General features: G+C 40.9%; 1 protein-coding gene across 3 annotated transcripts in view; it reads left to right on the top strand.

Moving 5' to 3' along the window:
• The window catches only part of ITPR2 (inositol 1,4,5-trisphosphate receptor type 2), a 269,451-nt gene that overhangs the window by 178,503 nt on the left and 71,857 nt on the right, over nt 1-19,091 (top strand). For all 3 annotated transcript variants that reach the window (XM_075506773.1, XM_075506765.1, XM_075506756.1), the window contains 6 exons: nt 8,809-8,917; nt 10,593-10,780; nt 12,106-12,289; nt 12,875-13,131; nt 14,062-14,262; nt 16,214-16,324. In XM_075506773.1, coding sequence (XP_075362888.1) covers nt 8,809-8,917; nt 10,593-10,780; nt 12,106-12,289; nt 12,875-13,131; nt 14,062-14,262; nt 16,214-16,324 — 1,050 coding nt within the window. The remainder of the gene's footprint in view (nt 1-8,808; nt 8,918-10,592; nt 10,781-12,105; nt 12,290-12,874; nt 13,132-14,061; nt 14,263-16,213; nt 16,325-19,091) is intronic.

Raw genomic sequence — 19,091 nt, 5'->3', positions numbered from 1 at the left:
TTTTTAAACAGCCTTCATAGAAAGCCAGGCTTCTAACCTCATCTATATTTATGACAGGAAAAGTTGGCATGATGTCTTCACAGATTATGTGAGATGACATTTTTTTGTCACGTAGCTTGGTCTCCTAATGTAGACCATGAGATCTTCAAATAGTTTCTGTCTGAGAAGCCACCTAGTCGTGATTTAGTAACTGCCGGCAATAGACACTATCACACCTCTTCTTAAGCTGTTCCAATAGCTAAATGCCATTACTGTTATATATATTAAAAAAAAAAAAAAAAATTACCTGCAAACTGAATAACCCAACTGCCTCTACCTCTTTTCCAGCTGAATTTCTCTGTCTTCAGCTTCTCACCAGCGTGTCTTACACCTTTATCTTGTAGACTGAAGTCATCCATTATCAGATTTCTCATGTAGATAGTCAGAAACAGAGTTCATGTAGTTCATGTTTAGACTGATAAGCTCAGTAGATTGAAAGCCTTGAATTTCTGATGAGAAGGCATGTTTTATTCTCTAATCATTCTTGTGGAGCTTCTCCAAACCTAATCCAATTTGTCAGCCTTCTTGAATTGTGGACACCAACTTGTGATGCAGTATTCCTACAGTAATGTATCCCTGCATATGGAGAAGTAAGATAGTCTCATGAATCCTATATAATAGCTCATTATCCTTTCCAGAGTCGTGTGATTTTTGGAAGTGGTCATTTCACTGACTTTTCTCTAAGACCTTCCGTTGTCCCCCAGAGTCATGGCCTCCTAGAGCAGAGTCCTCCATTTTACAGTGTTCGGCATTTTATTGTTATTACTTCTATAGCTAGACATACAGAGGTTTGGACATAATGAGGCTCGTATTGTTTGCTTCTAGGCAGTTTAATAAATGATGCCTAAATTGTTATCAGTGACTTGACCTCATCCCCTTTTCTTCTTGTGTCTTTTCTAAATGCTATTAATAATTATTTTCTGTATTCTTCCATTTCATTGAAAAAACAAATCAGGCAGACAGTAAATATTCCATGAGGTTGCCCATTAGAAGCCCATACACTCATTTATGATTTCTTGCTTTAAATTGCACCTTGAATTCTGTCAGACACTTAGCTGTTAAGCCATTTAATAACTATCTTTGTGGGATTACTTAATCAAAAATTTTGCCTTACAGAATTGTGTCACACCACCAGTTTATCAAACTTTACCAGAGTGATATTTTCATTATTAGCAAAACCAGAAGATAATCTTCAGAAGTTTGAGAAGGTCTATTTTTCTTAAACCCATATTGAGGCAATTATTAGAACACAATGCCAGTATTATAACTGCCATTGGTAGTAGCTTCCTTTAATTTTGTATTAATGGAGCTCAGAATCAGCCATTCCTTTGTTTTTCCCAGAATTGGTATCAAACTCACTGCAATGGGTTTGATATCAGTAAAGAGTATAAAAAGTAATCCCATGTACTTTTTTTAAGAGTGTCATTGCACATTAGATTTCTCCCGGTTCTCTGGGATTTTGTTTCTGTTCCAAACTTTCTGAAAACCTGTATTAGTCAACCAGAGATCACAGCCAGCTCCTCTTTTATACCTGGCTGCACGTTACTCAAATCTGAAGACTTAACATGCCTAAATTCCATGCATCTTCCTGGACTAATACTGGAATATAATCACAACATCATCCACTGTAGCATAGAAATATTTGTTGGACGCGGCTGCCTATTCTGTGTTATGACTGATAATCTGCACATTTCCACTTCATTATTTTAATGTAGAGTGAAAACCAGAAGAGATTACCAGACCCTTTATTTCAGCCTTCTGAACATCATAAATATCATTCCAATTCCTTAAGAAGTGTGCAAAGTTTTATATAAGACAGGACAAATAATTTTTGGCGGTGTTATACAGTGAGCTGGTGCTGATGCAGGTATCCACGATAAGCCTTACGTACCTCTCTCAGCCATTGCTTCCCCATCCTCCCACCCCGTCCTCACGTGGAACACCCCATCCTCATGTGGAACCAGCCTTTGCAGGCTCGGAGAAGGAAAGTGAATAAACCATTGTACTGAAGCATTTAAATCAAGTTTAAAGACCAACTAGTATAATGAAATATGGGCAGAGAAAACGTAATTTGTTTGTGTCTACATGTTCCTATTGGAATAATTTTTCCCTATTGGAAACTTTTGTCTGTCAATCCCTAGCTATTTAAAACTGCAACAACAATAACCAGTTGTTGCCTTCTTGTGTCCTCAGTCTTTATCCTAGCTTTTGTTAGAGACAATACAGTGGTATTCATGGGTAACAATAAGACTGTTATGTTTCATTGTGTTTTTTTTCAAAGCTATACAATGTTCTAGCCATTATAGAAGGATTGCAGTCAGCTGAGTGATGTTTGCATGCCACTTCCATACACTAATAAGAGGTATAAAAGAAAGTGTATTGTAGCCAGCAGGGGGGAGATTCAGCTTGGAAGGTTGGGACTTCTGCCACATGTAGAAACCTAGTTGGGGAAGATAGCACTGTGCTGCCTCGTGTGCTTTTATTTTTGGCCTCTGCTTCAGTAATGTGAGTGTCAGTAATAGTTGCTGCAAACTGCTTATTCATGCTACTGCTGTGATCATTTGCTTTTGGGCAATATTAATTTTGTGGCTGTACTAAGTTAGGAAACCGTTTACAGGGACATCAATGGCATGGCTGTCTCACTTGCCCTGGCAGCAGTTTGTCTCGTCCACATGATGGGGCTGTTCTTGACTATGTTTTTTGGCATTCCCATAAAAGCATACCCAGACACCTATGCCAGCAGGATCGGCACTTTTTCTGGGAGCAGGTTCTTTCCAGCATTTTCTAGCATGGTGCCTCACACAGTTTTTCGATAATGGGATGGCCTGCATGGCATCAGGCCTGCTGGCGTCAGATGGGATTCACCTTTCTCAAAGTGGGAAGAGGGTCTTTGCTCATGAGCTAGCAGGGCTCATTGACAGAGCTTTAAACTAGACTTGATGGGGGAGGGGGAATAATATCAGGCTTGCCTGTGACAAGCTGTGGGATGACATGCCAAGGTTAGAGGGACAGGGTGGTAGCGACGGCCCTCATCCTGTTGCTCCAAGACGTGCTGGCTACACTGCAGCACACTTGAAGTCTTATGGAGATGAGCCAGGGGCTCCTGAGGTAATAGGAGCCAACAGGGAAACACCAGTGAAATACCTCAAAGGGATTAAAGGGTGTTCCTCTAAGAAGGTGACACTGCTGACAGCCCAGCTGAAGTGCCTCTATACCAGTGCACACTGCATGTGCAACAAACAGAAGGAGTTGCAAGCCACCATGCTGCTAGAAAGCTATGACCTAGTTGCCATTACTGAAACTTGGTGGGACAAATCCCATAACTGGAGTGCAGCTATCGATGGCTACAGGCTGTTCAGAAGGGAGAGGTGAAGAAGGAGGGGTGGAGGCATTGCCCTCTACATCAAGAAATGGATAGTGTGTGAAGAGTGTGAAGTGTGAAGGTCTCTGAAAAATAGCCATGAGCAGGTTGAAAGCTTATGGGTAAGAATCAGAGACTGAGGCAACAAAGGGAACCTTATGGTTGGTGTCTACTACAAGCCGCCTGATCAAGGGGAGCCTATTGACGAAGCCTTCTTACTCCAGCTACAGGAGGCATCGTGCTCACAGGCTCTTGTCCTTCTGGGGGACTTCAACCACCCCGACATCTGCTGGAAAAGTAGCATGGCGAGCTGTAGACAATCCAGGAGACTCCTGAAGTGCATGGAGGATAGCTTCTTAAGCCAGGTAATAGACAGCCCCACCAGAGGGGATGCAATACTGGACCTGATCGTCACCAATGCAAGTGAGCTAATTGGTGACATCAAGATTGGAGGCAGCCTGGGCTGCAGTGATCATGCACTGGTGGAGTTTGCAGTCCTGAGGGATATGAGTCAGGCAAAGAGTAAAGTCAGGACCCTGAATTTTGGGAAAGCAAACTTGCACCTCTTCAAGGAGTTAGTCAATAGGACCCCCTGGGAAACTGCCCTCAGAGACAAGGGAGCAGAACAGAGCTGGCAGATCTTTAAGGACACTTTCCATAGACCTCAAGAGCTCTCGATCCCCAGGCGTAAGAAATCAGGAAAGGAAGGCAAGGGACCAGCATGGCTGAGTCGAGACCTGCTGGTCAAACTAGAGGGCAAGAAGGAAATGCACAGGCAGTGGAAGCAGGGACAGATATCCTGGGAAGAATGTAGGGACGCTGCCTGGTTGTGTAGGGATGGGGTCAGGAAGGCCAAGGTGCAGCTGGAGCTGAACTTGGCAAGGGATGCAACGAATAAGAAGAAGGGCTTCTACAGGTATGTCAACCAGAAAAGGAAGGTCAAAGAAAGTGTACCTTCCTGATGAGCAAGACTGGCAAACTGGTAACAACAGATGAGGAGAAGGCTGAGGTACTCAACAACTTTTTTGCCAGGGACTGGGGAAGCGAAGTCCCTCCCACTGTAAGAGAAGATCACGTTCATGACCATCTGAGGAACCTGAGCATACATAAGTCTATGGGACCTGACAAGATGCATCCCAGAGTCCTGAGGGAACTGGCTGATGTAGTTGCCAAGCCACTCGCCATGATACTTTAAAAGTCATGGCAGTCAGGTGAAGTCCCTGGTGACTGGAAAAAGAGAAATATTGCACCCATTTTTAAAAAAGGTAGAAAGGAGGACCCTGGGAACTACTGACCTGTCAGCCTCACCTCTGTGCCTGGGAAGATCATGGAACAGGTCCTCCTAGAAGCTATTCTAAGGCACATGGAGGACAAGGAGGTCATTCGAGACAGCCAGCATGGCCTCACCAAGGACAAGTCCTGCCTGATCAGCCTAGTGGCCTTGTATGATGGAGTGACTACATCAGTGGACAAAGGAAGAGTTACGGATGTCATCTATCTGGACTTCTGTAAGGCCTTTGGCATGGTCCCCCACAACATCCTTCTCTTTAAATTGGATAGATATGGATTTGATGGGTGGACTGTTCGGTGAATGAGGAATTGGTTGCATGCTCGCATCCAGAGGGTAGTGGTCAATGGCTCAATGTCCAGATGGAGATCAGTGACAAGTGGTGTCCCTCAGGGGTCCATATTGGGACCAATACTGTTTAATATCTTCATCAATGACATAGACAGTGGGATCAAGTGCACCCTCAGCAAGTTTGCAGATGACACCAAGCTGAGTGGTGCGGTTGACACGCCTGAGGGACAGGATGGCATTCAGAGGGACCTGGACGAGCTTGAGAGGTGGGCCCATGTGAACCTCATGAGGTTGAACAAGGCCAAGTGCAAGGTCCTGCACCTGGGTCGGGGCAACCCCCAGTATCAATACAGGCTGGGGGATGAAGGGATTGAGAGCAGCCCCGCCGAGAAGGACTTGGGGGTACTGGTGGATGAAAAGCTGGACGTGAGCCGGCAATGTGCACTCGCAACCCAGAAGGCCAACCGTATCCTGGACTACATCAAAAGAAGCGTGCCCAGCAGGTTGAGGGAGGTGATTCTGCCCCTCTACTCTGCTCTGGTGAGACCCCACCTGCAGTACTGCCTCCAGCTCTGGAGCCCTCAGCACAGGAAAGACCTGGACCTGTTTGGAGCGGGTCCAGAGGAGGGCCATGAAAATGATCAGAGTATTGGAACACCTCTCCTATGGAGAAAGGCTGAGAGAGTTGGGGTTGTTCAGCCAGGAGAAGAGAAGGCTCTGGGGAGACCTTATTGCGGCCTTTCAGTACTTAAGGTGGGCTTATAAGAAAGATGGGGACAAACTTTTTAGTAGGGCTTGTTGCGATAGGACAAGGGGTAAAGGTTTATACTAAAAGAGGGGAGATTTAGACTAGATGTAAGGAAGAAATTTTTTTCAATGAGGGTGATGAAACACTGGAACAGGTTGCCCAGAGAGGTGGTAGATGCCCCATCCCTGGAAACATTCAAGGTCAGGTTGGACGGGGCTCTGAGCAACCTGATCTAGTTGAAGATGTCCCTGCTCGTTGCAGGGGGGTTGGACTAGATGACCTTTAAAGGTCCCTTCCAACCCAAACTATTCTATGATTCTATGAGTTACATGCTGGAGGTGACAGGCCTTTCTGACACATTGCGTGAGCATTTGTGCATTTCTCAGCTCTGGTTCATACTGCTGGGCTCTTCCGCTCTTTGTAGTGGCAGCTAATTTCACAAGACTTGGGGAAGTTGTGTGACTGCCCAAGGTCATCATAAAGGGGATGAAGATCCCAAGCTTGCAAATATGTGGGCTGAGTCTGAGTCTGGTTTTGGCACAGCTGTCAGGCAAATCAGAGGTTCTACCACATTCCTGCTATTCAAACATGATGTCCTTGAGTTTTGAACTTCAGCTTCTGAGAACTGTAAGTGTTGTCTAGATTTGTGGAAGATTGAGAGAGAGCAGGAATCCTAATAATTAAGACTTGCTTTTTGGGACAAGAAGTGAAGTCCGTGCCTTAGTTTGGATATGGGTGGAGCAGGATTCCCCTTTCCATAGCCAGCTGGAGAAGTGTCTTCATATCACTGCTCCTCCTGGTGTCTTTGAAGGTAACAAGGCAGGAAGAAGATCTGAGATGTGCCAACAGTTACTGGCTTCCAGGCAATGTGAGACCCAAGTGCTAAATCATTCATTTTATTAGTCAAATGCTATTTCATGGTCTTAAACGTTCTTCCTGATAAAATAAAGGCTGTTTTGATCGAGCGATAAAGCTTGTGACCATGGGTATTATTCCTAACTATATATAGATGGCTTTTGGTGTTTCTTCCCGTGACTGCACTGCGACTGTTTATATAATTTACCATGATGCTCTGTTAGTCATCAACAGACTGCATAGATTGCTGGTTGAGGATGTTGCCTCAAGCTGAGTGGTTAATCAAGTGGTATGGCAAATGCCAGCCTTCCTGATTGAAAGATCTTGTCTCAATGCAGTACCCATTCTGGATCCGGTCCTAGTCTGGAGTTAGGAAGGGTTTCTGCTCTATGATTCTATTTGTGTGATACTATTTTATGATTCTGTGATATATATGCCTGACAGAGTTTGAAAAGGGACTTCATCCTGGTTCTCAGTCCGTGTTTCTCAGTTCCAGTGGGAACTTTTTCCTCTTCAGTAATATGTTTGACTTCTTCAGGAGATGTGGAAAATGAGGTTCACTTTCCTCTTAAGACACTGGAGTTTGGTCACAGCTAGAGACAGGATGTTGAGCAGGAGGAGCTCGTGCTCATAGACATCTCAAAATCTCTTATGGGCTTGGTTTGCGTACCTTGTCCATGCAGGCAGGGTTAAACCCCATCACAAACTAGTCTGGGAAGGAATCTGTCTCTGTGTGAGGTCCTCAGAGACTTCTGGTTCTTTGTCTTCCTCTGTAGCTTAGAGCACGCTGGCTTAAGCTCACCTGGAAAATCCACCTAATAAATTCCCTGGCACCACAGATGTGTAGGTGATGCTTTTTATTTTTCTTGCAGCCATTATATTTATGGCTTTTGATATTTTACTATAGGTCTTGCACTTTCCTTGGCTGTTTGAGGGAACTCTGTATAGACTATTATCAAATGAAAACATCAAAATACAAGAACTAGGAGAGAATGGCTGTTTTGTGTTGTCAGGCTACACATACAGAATACTGCATTCTGGCACTTGTTTGAGGTGGACAAGCCCATTGTCCTTGAGGCCCATGAAGCAGTGAAGCCCCACCGTGGCATGTGGTTGCTCTTGGAAATATTGCTAAGTTAACAGAGAAGTGGGAGTGTGAGTAGTGCCTCTTGAAGTCTTTCTGGGACTTGCTTCCCTACTCCTTGCTGTCTGTGGTGGTTACAGAGATGTTTCAATTGAAAAGTTGACTGCTGCACTAATGTGTAGGCACTGGTGAGCTGGTAAGTACTGAGACTGCGTCTGGTGCACATATTTTTAAGAACCATTTTTCATTAAAACCAGTAGGTGAGTAAAATTAAGGAAGAAGTCGTTCCATTTTACTGCCAAGCTGTTGAAATGAACAATTTTTCCCCTTCTGTGGTAATCATCAGAGACCTTGCCATACTTTTTTCTTTATAAAATCTTAGGTTCCACATACACCTACAGTTGTTGTGTCACCTACTGCCTCTGTAAAGCTGAATGTTGACTGCAGGTGTTCCCAGGAGACTGAAGGCAAAACAAAAACGCCAAGTAATTGGTACCCCCACTCTTAATTCAATGTGTCTTGTGTTGCAGAACATATGCAAAATGAAAGGGAAGATCTTCAGAGAGCTGCATGCAAATTTTGACTGTTTGTGGTTTTGGAAGTAAAGGAACAAGGAGATACAGAGAATGCTTTTTAAGCTATTCTATCAAATGTCATATCTCTGTTTTAATATTTCATGTGATGTGGCTTCTTTCAGATGATCAGCTGGATTATCTGAGATCAGAGAAAAGGGAGTAATACTACTCAGCTGCAGAAAATAGGAAGAAAGTACTGCCATGGCAGGGTAGGGCACAGACACACTGACCTGCAGAGCATTGGCTCTTTGTAGAATTTGTTTCAATATACACATCTTACAGTTAGCCAGTAAGAATTACTGAGGTGGAGGAATTTCATTTATAATCAATAAGTTTAAAAGAAACTTCAAAGAAAGTTTATACAACAGTATTTTAGAATTCTTCCCATGAGATTTGTTAGATAAGACCATTAGATGTTTGTTTTCTGGACAACTTTACTATTTGTATGCTTACTAATTATAACGGAAAGACCTAATAAATTATGTATCTGTGTTAAACAGCTTGCTTTTCAAACAAAGGAAATTGGCCACAACTCTGATTTCTTCTATTTTTATCTTTCTCTTAAAGGGCAACACTTTAAGGAAAATACTCCTATATTGCTACTTTAAAGGAGAATATGGAAGTGGTATGAATGGGCCTCTGTCTGCCAGCTACAGCAAAACTGCACAAGTGGGAGGTAAATCAACACGGATCATTTAAAGAGAACAAAATTAGCAGCACCATTTTTTCTAATAGGCACATTGGAAGTGCTCCAAGGGATTCAGTTGGTAAATAAATCAAACACATTCTGTAACCAGTTAGAAGAGAGGTAGTATCAGACTTTTCCTATTTTTAAGTTGCACACACTTGTCTCAGATGGCTCGTGTGCGTTTGGCGATACCGAAGTAGGGCCTTTCCCCATGCCCCCCAGTCAATCATTCAATTCAGTTGCAATTGGTAACACCATTTTAATTTGCCAGTAAATCCACATCCAGAAATTCAGCAAACCACAAAACATTTGAACAAAGATATTGCTGTTTCTGGAAACTAAAACATTTTTTTACATTCCAGATCCTTTATTGATATATAAAAAAAATAAGATATAAGGAAAAGCTTCTCACAAAGATACTGGTTAGGCAGCAGAACAGATTTCCTGGAGAGGCTGCAGAATGTGTCAGTTCTTGTTACAACTTTACCAGCCAAGACTCTGATGAACCTGCTCTAACTACCGTGAGCAGGAAGTTTGAGTAGATGATCTCTGTAGGTCCCTTATAACCTAATTTTTTGTTTGATTCTGTTATAGAAGCCACGGGGAGTTACTGTAGGGTAGTTTCTAAGAAAACCCCAAATAATATTCCCAAGGTCATAGGAAATAGGCAGAAGCTAGGTATAGAGCCAGGTCAAAATACTTGCCATTGCATTTTCAGCATATATTAAAGGCATGCCCAGATTTGTGGGCATTTCCAAATGTTACCCAACTGATCCTCCTTGACTATTGCAGCGTAGACACTGGAAATGTTTACAGTCTTAATATCCTGTACACCAAATTTTTCTCCCTAACAAAGAGGAGACTAAAGATTTACTATTTTTTTACTTCTCTCTCTAAAAAGCGCATGTGTGTGTGTGTGTGTATGACTTCATCACAAACAAAATCTGAACCATTTTAATCAGTTTAATCAAAGCAGCACTGACTGATTAAAGCAGTACTATATTTTTTCCTAATGAAGTAGACGCAGTTACATCTGTATAAAAGTGAGTATACCAGGAAAGATGATAACCTGTGATAATAAAAGATGGTTGATTTAATGAGCTAATACAATTTAACAAAATTCCTTAAAACCACACCTTTAATTTGGATTAACTTAAGTCTCTTCTTAAAGAACATCGTCATGATGTTAATGGTCTAGGAGTTATATTGGCAAAAGCGTTTAGCTAGAAGGTCATACCTGTAACCAGAGTGGATGTAGCAGTACACAATCTTTGTATAGATTAGGCCTGAGATTTAAAAGCAGATTTAAAAGTGGTCTCAGAGCACTGACCATACACACAGTTTAGCATATGCAGCAGTGGAATTAAAAAAGGCATTTGGTGGATAAATCAGTGTCATTTCCAACTTCTTTATTGTCTGAATATCATGACAGAACAATGGTTCAGGGTTTTGTTTTATTTCTTATTCTTAGAGCCCAACATTGCAGTTTCACACAAAAATCTTGTTTGTATCAGGGGGAATTTTGCCTCAACCACAATTTCAAAATTAAATTTATTACATTGCTATGGTGTGCATAAGACAAATTATTGTTATTATTAATAGATTCGTTTTCATGTACATCTGTGAAACAAACATGAATGGTATGTATTTGTCTAATTTGCAGGTGGATTTTCAGGACAAGACTCAGATAAGTCTGGGGTAACCATGTTTGATATTCAATGCCTTCTGGATAAAGAAGGTGCATCAGAACTAGTCATAGATGTTATAGTAAACACCAAAAATGACAGAATTTTCTCAGAAGGTATTTTGCTTGGTATTGCGTTGCTTGAAGGTGGAAATACGCAAACACAGGTAGTTATTTCATTTACTTATTCACATACTGATTTTCAAATGCATGTAGTCTGGAGACAAATAAAAAGAACCTTTTTGCTGTGAGTTCTGTGAAAAGTTTATCACTATAATATGTATCGCTATAATACAGTGTAAACATGCCCTGTTTTTATGCAATATTTCATAGTGTAGACTCTTCAATAGAAGAAAACATTTTTCAGCTGTCCCTTTCTGTGTAGCACAGTGCGTCTTTTAATCTGGTCTTTGCCATAAGAGCTTTCTCTCCAGTTATTTCATATCTCTCTTTGTAAAATTAAAAATTACTTTCAAGTTTATAGTAGCAATAAAATTATTTTCTGGAAACATTTAGGGACATTTATCAAAATCTCCAAAGAGAGAAAAACTGGCCATTTGAGAAGACCAATATCCCAGTCCATAGAAAATAACTGCTTTAAACTGCGGATTCTATTTTTTGTGAATGATATCCCTCTCACCCAACTTTAGCCAAATAAGATGATTGTTTATTCTTACTCTATGATCAGCAGAGTTATCATAAGAGAGGAGAGATGGTATGAATCACTCCCTGCATTTCCCCATATCTCATCATTGCCTGTGAAGGGAGCCTAAATAATCAACTTAGACAACTCATTGCAAGACTATAAAAGTTAAATGAGAGGATTCCCATCCTGTATCTTTATTCTGTAAAAAAGATAATATGATCTGTGACACTTTAGAGAGTGTCCAGAAAATGTTAAAGAAGTGAGATTTTGTTGCAGGTTTCTAAAATGAATTGTTAGGGGCTGTAAAAGGCTTTTACTTTAAGATAGAGTTTGTAAACCGTTGAAAATGGTACTCAGCCTGCTTGACAGTAATACTCTCTGGAGACTGGACTTAATAATCTAAAATATTAATTCCAATTCTGTGTAAAGCACAAAAAATTTGTATAATCTAAGCTATAATATTACACATTAGATGTTTCATGCTTCCTGTTGTTGTTATATAATAACAATTACTTTTCACTGTTATTTGTAGATGGAATATTATAACTCTAGAATGCCTGGAGAAATGGAGAGTGTCACAAAGTAATTTAACTTCAAGTGTAATATTGTGACATTTTAAAGATTGCAAATAGCAGTGTTCACCATTTTATCCAAATTTAAAAATGTTATCATCAATCTTTGTTACCAGCCTTGTATATCACTTTGTGAAAGAACTGGTCAGGCAGTGGCCAACATTTGTTCTGTGTAAGTGAAGTAATTATTCATCATTGGTTTCACAAAAAATAGTGTATTTTTGTGTTTCTTCTTCCTTAGAAGATTGATATCTAAAGAATATATTTTTTGCAGTATTCGACTTACCAGCAACTGAAGGAGCAAAAAAAGTCAGAAAAATTCTTTAAAGTCCTATATGACCGCATGAAAGCCGCTCAGCAGGAGATACGATCGACAGTGACAGTGAACACCATTGATTTGGGGAGCAAAAAGAAAGATGATGATAGTGACCTAACCATATCTGTTCCCAAAAAGAGAGGTAAGGAGCCACCCATGTAAAAGGAGAGAAGTGCATTATATTCAAGCTGCATGTACTGCACTACTGATACTGCGTTGATCAATAGGCTTTAATATTAATCATTGCTAATTTGCATCTTTTGTCTGTTTTTCTCTAAATTATAGGCCATCTCTTAAGCTGGTTACAAGGAATTAGCTTTGATAAAATCAGTGAAGCTATGCCACTTTACACCAGTAGAAGATATAGAACCATATTTTTAGAGAAGCAGAAGTAGAGGCTGCTGCTAATGGGGCTATTTCACAAGAGCAAGCGCAGGAACTGATTTCCCACCCTGTGGTCCTTCCATTGTTCTCATCATTTATTGTATATGGGAGAGAAATAGTAGGGCTTTTTGTTTTAATGTTCTGTTTCACTCTGGTTTGTGGTTTATTTGGAACATGCTATCCCTGCATGAATGTTCCTTTGATATTCTTTGTAAGTTGCCTAGAGGTCTTTGAAAAGTTAGGCACCAACAAAGAAAAAGTTGCATTTGTTATTATTGTTTTCTTACTGTTTAATCAGAGGAGAGAGAGTTTCAAAAATGAAGGAAAATTATCTTCTTTTCAGTAAAGGATTCAACCCTGCATCTGAAAGAGGGTATGAAAGGACAGTTAACAGAAGCATCTTCTGCAACGTCCAAGGCTTACTCTGTGTATAGAAGAGAAATGGACCCAGAAATAGACCTTATGGGCTCAGGAACAGATGCTGCAAATGCAGAAGAGAAGTCCACAGAAGAAGCAATCATGAGCCCTGCCATTGCAATCATGCAGCCGATACTGAGATTTCTTCAGCTGCTGTGTGAGAACCACAACCGAGAGCTCCAGGTAAAGTGTTTTTGAGCTGAGCTCCAAAAGTATTACAGGAGCTGGAACTTCATAAGGCAAGAAAAACATGCCTGTGCCTTGCTCCTGTTACAGAATAGAGGTGTCTAAAAAGTTGTTCTTCTTTTTGTCCAAGGGATAAAATAACCCTTTTCAGGAACCACTTGCATGCTCTGGTTGAGCTCGTGTTTATGCCCTCCGAATTGCTTGGGGACCATAGCATAGCCACTTGGAATTGAGAAGTGTCTAAATGTCCCTGTTAGTACAGTTTCTGTGCATAAATGGTGGATCACTTACCACAGGCTTGAAGACCACAGGAAGTTTCTGGGCAAAGTTTGGGTACTGCTCTTTTCTTTAGGTATTATGATTGAAGGCTTTAAGATGCTATGTGTATCCCTGCTATCAGTTCCTCTGGTAGAAATTACTGTCCCCATAGCAACCTTTGCAAAATGAATTTTCTGCAAATATACCTCAGTGCCGTGTCCAGCAGCCTCCCTTAAAGCAGTGTTGGGGGTGGTTTGAGCAAGCTACCATTCTGCGCTGACACTGCCAAGGAGCAGTTGTAACGTGCCACCATACCTGCTCAGCTGTGGGGCAACAAGCTTCCAGGAGAAGGATCGTAGTAGGTAGATGGGGGCAGGTATGCAGGACATATATAAGACATTTAAGGCCAGTGCAGATGCTTGCAAAGTTCACTTTCCTAAGGCCTCCTTTCTCTACTGATTTAATCAGATAATGGTTTTCAACTGCTGTGCTAAGGCATAATATATTTTCTACAGTGTAGTGTACTTCAGTATCTAAGGTACAGTGGTCATATGGTCGTAAATTGTTCCCTTTAATATTTTCGTGAAAAAGATTGTGTGTTTGACTTGACTCTAACTCTCTTGGTTTTTTCTTGGGGTTTTTTTGGTGTTCCTTTTCTCCATCCACCAGAATTTTTTAAGACATCAGAACAATAAAACAAATTACAACCTTGTTTGTGAGACCCTTCAGTTTTTGGACTGTATCTGTGGAAGCACGACAGGCGGACTGGGCTTATTGGGGCTTTACATCAATGAGAGGAATGTGGCTCTTGTGAACCAGACACTGGAAAGCTTGACTGAATATTGCCAAGGTCCATGCCATGAAAATCAGGTACGGCTCAAATAACTTGTGGATACAGAAGGATATACCTGAATGTATGGTATCTGTGTGCTTATCATAAACCTTTCAGTGTTTTTAATAACATAAATTCACTTGTAATTGCTATGACTAGGCTTAACACGTTTCAAGCTTTCATAAGGCCTGAGCAATCCTTTTAAGTCAGAACTCAATATAGTCTCTTCCTATAGTATGTCTGCTTACATGGAGGGTTTCCAGTCCTCTTGGAGAGAGTTTAATGTCTTATGTCAGTGGGTCCGTGGCTTAAACCTCACTTTGTGAGACTGGATTTTGAGTCACGGTGGTGGAAGTACATTGCATACATAATCTTGTTTTCTTCATTTTAATACATTTTGCCTTTGCTGGTGTTTATATAGGTTGCTAAGATTTACTTCCCTTAATTCGCATAACTGCCACAAAGTTTTAACTTACTATCCTGCTATACTACCTATCAGCATCTTTAATTATGATATCAGTAGTGAAATGGATGAGACTAAAGATCATGCTTCTAATCTTCTGTGCCTTGCTTGATGCAGTCTTTTTAAGTCATATAGCTGTGACTTTTGGTAGATGTCTCTTTAGTGCCGTGCTGAGGCAGTATAGAAAGGTAAAGAATGTAGTCACATGCTGCTATGTTTGATCTGAAGAGAACTGTACTAAAGTTGTCACAGTGGATGAAATGCCAGAATTTTTGCTATGGATTAGCAATGGGAAAGTTGCGGTGGGCGAAATTACAGAGGCAATCTATTCTTGATACTAGAAATAGCTGAAGAAATACACGCAGTATTAATGCTACTTCATTGACGTGCACAAATGAAGTGCAAAGTGCTTCTATTGCCATTGCTAGTAATCAACAGCCTTTACTTAATATTTTAAAAACAAACAAACAAAAATCCTTTAGTGGACTAAATTTTAAACAGTGATATTTGATTCACTAATGGCTGGGAAAAACATCTGTAAAAAAAGAATAATTACCGGACTGGGGATGGGAAAAAACCAGAAACCTGTGTTTCAAGTTAACTTGTTCTCCAACAAGTTTACTTGAGTAACACTGATAATGGAAGGGAATGATTAGTTACACTTAATTACTTAGACCTACCTGCTGGGAGGTCACTCAGGATTTGAGTTATGCTTGTTTACACCAAGTGCAAGTCTTATTCAGTGCATTTCAGAGGCAAATGCTCCACACTCTCATTTTCATTTTTTCTGCTCTCTCTGTCTTTCTGGAAAACTTTTCCTACCCTATTGACCTATAAACCTGTTAGAAAAAAATACCATAGGCTTGTATAACTGACACTTATTTACAAGGCTTAGAAGGTCCAGGACTCCCACTGTAAAAGCATTTGGGAAGTACCGTTGGTCATAATTATGATTTTGAATTCCATGTCCAGAAATGTCCTTCTCTGCAGGACATGTCCAGATGCACGTAGAAAACCTTAATCTTTGCAAACAATTCATGCTATAACAGCGATATTAATGCTGGTTGTTGAATACAAATTAAGGATTTGAGTGTGCAGATTTGATTGTGCCTACATTCAAGCATGTCTTTTATGTCTCTGCATGCGTGGTCAGCTGAATCTGGCAGTGCTCCTGTGAGCTGCTATCTCTAACTTGTACCACTTGGCGCCAAATCCCGCATGATTCACTGCAAGCGTGTTTTAGCTTGCACGCCTTTTTTTCCAGTTGTGTACTTCACTACTGGCAGTGTTGGGGTTACTTCTGTACTACACAAGTCTCCCCCAGCACCTCTTATGGCATGTTTTCATGCTGCTCTGCTTTGGCTGGGAGGTTCGTTGCTGTTACAAGGTCTTTCAAGTTCTGGGTCCTCGTTTTGGAAATTTGCTGATGTGCATATTCTCTCTCTCCCTCCCTCTGCCTGTCCTGTCTCCCTCTTTTTCCCCCTCCTTCCCTCCCCCTGACTCCCTTCTCTTCTCTTATTTTGCAGACTTGCATAGCCACCCATGAGTCTAATGGGATTGATATTATAATTGCACTCATCTTGAATGATATAAACCCTCTTGGCAAATACTGTATGGACTTGGTGCTTCAGCTAAAGGTACAGTAAATGTAAATTTGTTTATTTAAATTTGAGTAATACTAGAAGACATACCTATGCAAGAGCTCTAGGCAACCTGACATTTACTTAATCTTACCATAGCATAATATACTCGGCAGCCTTGGAAAACAAACGTTGCAAATGAATTCAGCTCAGCTTCTGAATCCTTATCAGGCCCTCTGCCATAGGCCTTTTGACCCACTGTTGTGTTTGGGAGTATGCCCTCAGCTTTTTTTTAAAAAATCCTATCAAACAGACACAATATAGCTAGCATGAAGAGTCTATATTGTAGGCATAAAATCTCCTGAGATTGATAAATAGCAACACTGTACAGACATGTAACAAGTGAGGTATTCTCTGTTCATACTGAACTCTTAAAAATTACTTGAGAAGGAGATGTTGTGAAAAAAGAATAATATATCAGATGACCTGTAGTGTCAAATAAAGTTGAAAACAAGGTTAAAGCAAATTGTATTTTATTTCCCTTCTCGGTGTCCTCTGAGGGGGAGGACAAAGTGTAGAGTGGGAGGGTGAAGAGTAGAGTGGGAGGGCTTGTAATTTTGTTTTGTGTTCTCTGGAGAGCTGGGTAGGCTCATAGATAAGTTTCTCTGGTCTGTGTGCCGTTGCATGCAGAGAGGAGCTCTGTAGCTATAGTGTGTGCCAAGCAGGGTAGAATTTGTCCAGGAGGAGCCTTGGGTTATTGCCTTTTCTTCCCTTCCGAATGAAGTATTTCCATTGCAGATGGCCTATTTCCTCCCCAAAACCAGCAAATACTTTGTGGTAGCTGCATTGCATCATATTGGCAGCATTATGGATGTCTAATAAAATAATTAATATAGCTATATATCATGTACAATGAAACACTGAATCAACAGTGCTTTACACATGATTTTAATAACTGTAATTACATTTTTGAATGGCACTGTAATTCAGCCCCCCCTCAAGCAAAACACTTAAGCAGACATTTAACTTTGAACATGCAGACAGTTCTTTTGAAGTCCAAATTTCAGTCCCTGTAAAGACCTAGCTACAGTAACTCCAGTGTTTTTTTGATTTGCCCATTATCATGAAGCTGGCAAATGTTTGTAGAACATCTTTTCTATGTAATAACCAAAAATGGAGTTTAGTTACATCGCTGCAAGGACCAGTTTGGCCCTGTTCATAGGAGACTATATATGCCTTACTCTTACTCAAATAGCAAAAATTGTGATGAATGATACCAAAAGTTCGAACTGTGGAAATGATTCTGATTTTAGAGAAGTTAGAAAGGACGTCCTGAGGTCATCTTGTCCAACCCCCCTGCTCAAGCAGGGTCAGCTAGAGCAGGTGGCCCAGGACTGTGTCCATTTGAGTATCTCCGCAGATGGAGACTCCACAACGTGTCTGGGCAACCTATTCCAGTGTTTGATCACTCTCACAGTAAAAAAGTGTTTTCTTGTGTTTAGATGGAATTTCATGTGTGTTTTAATTTGTGTCTGTTGCCTCTTGTCCTCTCACTGGGCAGTACTGAGAGGAGTCTGACTCCCCCTTCTTCATTCCCTCCCATCAGGTATTTATACACATTGATAAGATCCCCCTTCTCCAGGCTGAACAGTCCCAGCTCTCAGCTGCTCCTTATAGGAAAAATGCTCCATTCCCTTAATCATCTTTGTGGCTTTTTGCTGGACTCATTCCAGTAAGTCCATATCTTTCTCATACTGGGGAGCCCAGGACTGGACACAGTGCTGGGCCAGATGTGATGTCAAGAATTAGATTCAAATTAAGAAGTTACTGGTTTTTATGTTGAGTGGCAACACATCCAAATAATATATCACTGAGTTTACCAGCTAATGTTTAACATTGACAATCTGTCAGTGTTCACAGGCAACTCTGAAGTTGCAAATACATACATTTTGCAGTGAAAATACAGAATGCAAAGTATATAGGCCCACACACTTACACATACAAACAAGCTCAGACGCTGTTTTCAGGAACATTATATGTTGAACTCATACCCTCCAACCAAAGCAAAGGCAATGCAGAATTATATTTTCCCATGCCGTCTTAATTTAGCTTGTTTTGCACATAGTTTGTGATGTGGTATTTAATTACATCTTCATGGATTATATTTTCCACTGGACTCCCAAATCATTTAGTGAGCAGGGTAGACAGTGTTCATTGAGTGCACAGATGGCCAATGCTCTGTTCTGCCTCTTGTTATTTCAAGTATGACCCCCTGGCCTTCCTTACTGACTAGTATTTAAGCCCTGGCACACAGTATGACCTCAATATCTGCCACTCTGTATAGTGGCAGGATGAAGAGACGTTGTCAGGCTCTAAGGGTAGAGAGAGTCTAATACGAGTGTCTTTTTGGCTTTTCTCATAGCACCTCACTCTGCTGTATCTAGTTGCTTCACACATTAATTTATTTTTCCAAAATTCTTCTGAGGAGATGAGATGAGAACCCAGATAAAGAGAAATAAAGGCCAGAAGTACTTTGGGCTGTCCTGTTTGTAGCACCTGGGAACTGATTTTTCGCAGTACCTGTGTAATGAAGAACTTTATACTGTATGTTCCAAGTAATGGACCTCTTTTCCTCATTGATATCTGGGAATGGAAATCAGATCCTAGGATCTCAAAGCATGCAGAAAATGAAGAACAAGTAGTCAAATGAGCATCTCAATGTCAGGTGCAAGTGATCAGAGAGAAAAAAAAATGGAGGATGTGCCTGCCTGCTGTAATTCTAGGCTATGGGATGCCACTTTTGCTGAGTCAGTAGCAAGAAGCT

This window comes from Mycteria americana, chromosome 1 (assembly GCF_035582795.1).
Source record: "Mycteria americana isolate JAX WOST 10 ecotype Jacksonville Zoo and Gardens chromosome 1, USCA_MyAme_1.0, whole genome shotgun sequence".
Classification (NCBI taxonomy): Eukaryota; Metazoa; Chordata; class Aves; order Ciconiiformes; family Ciconiidae; genus Mycteria; species Mycteria americana.
This window is presented reverse-complemented; position numbering and strand designations above follow the sequence as displayed.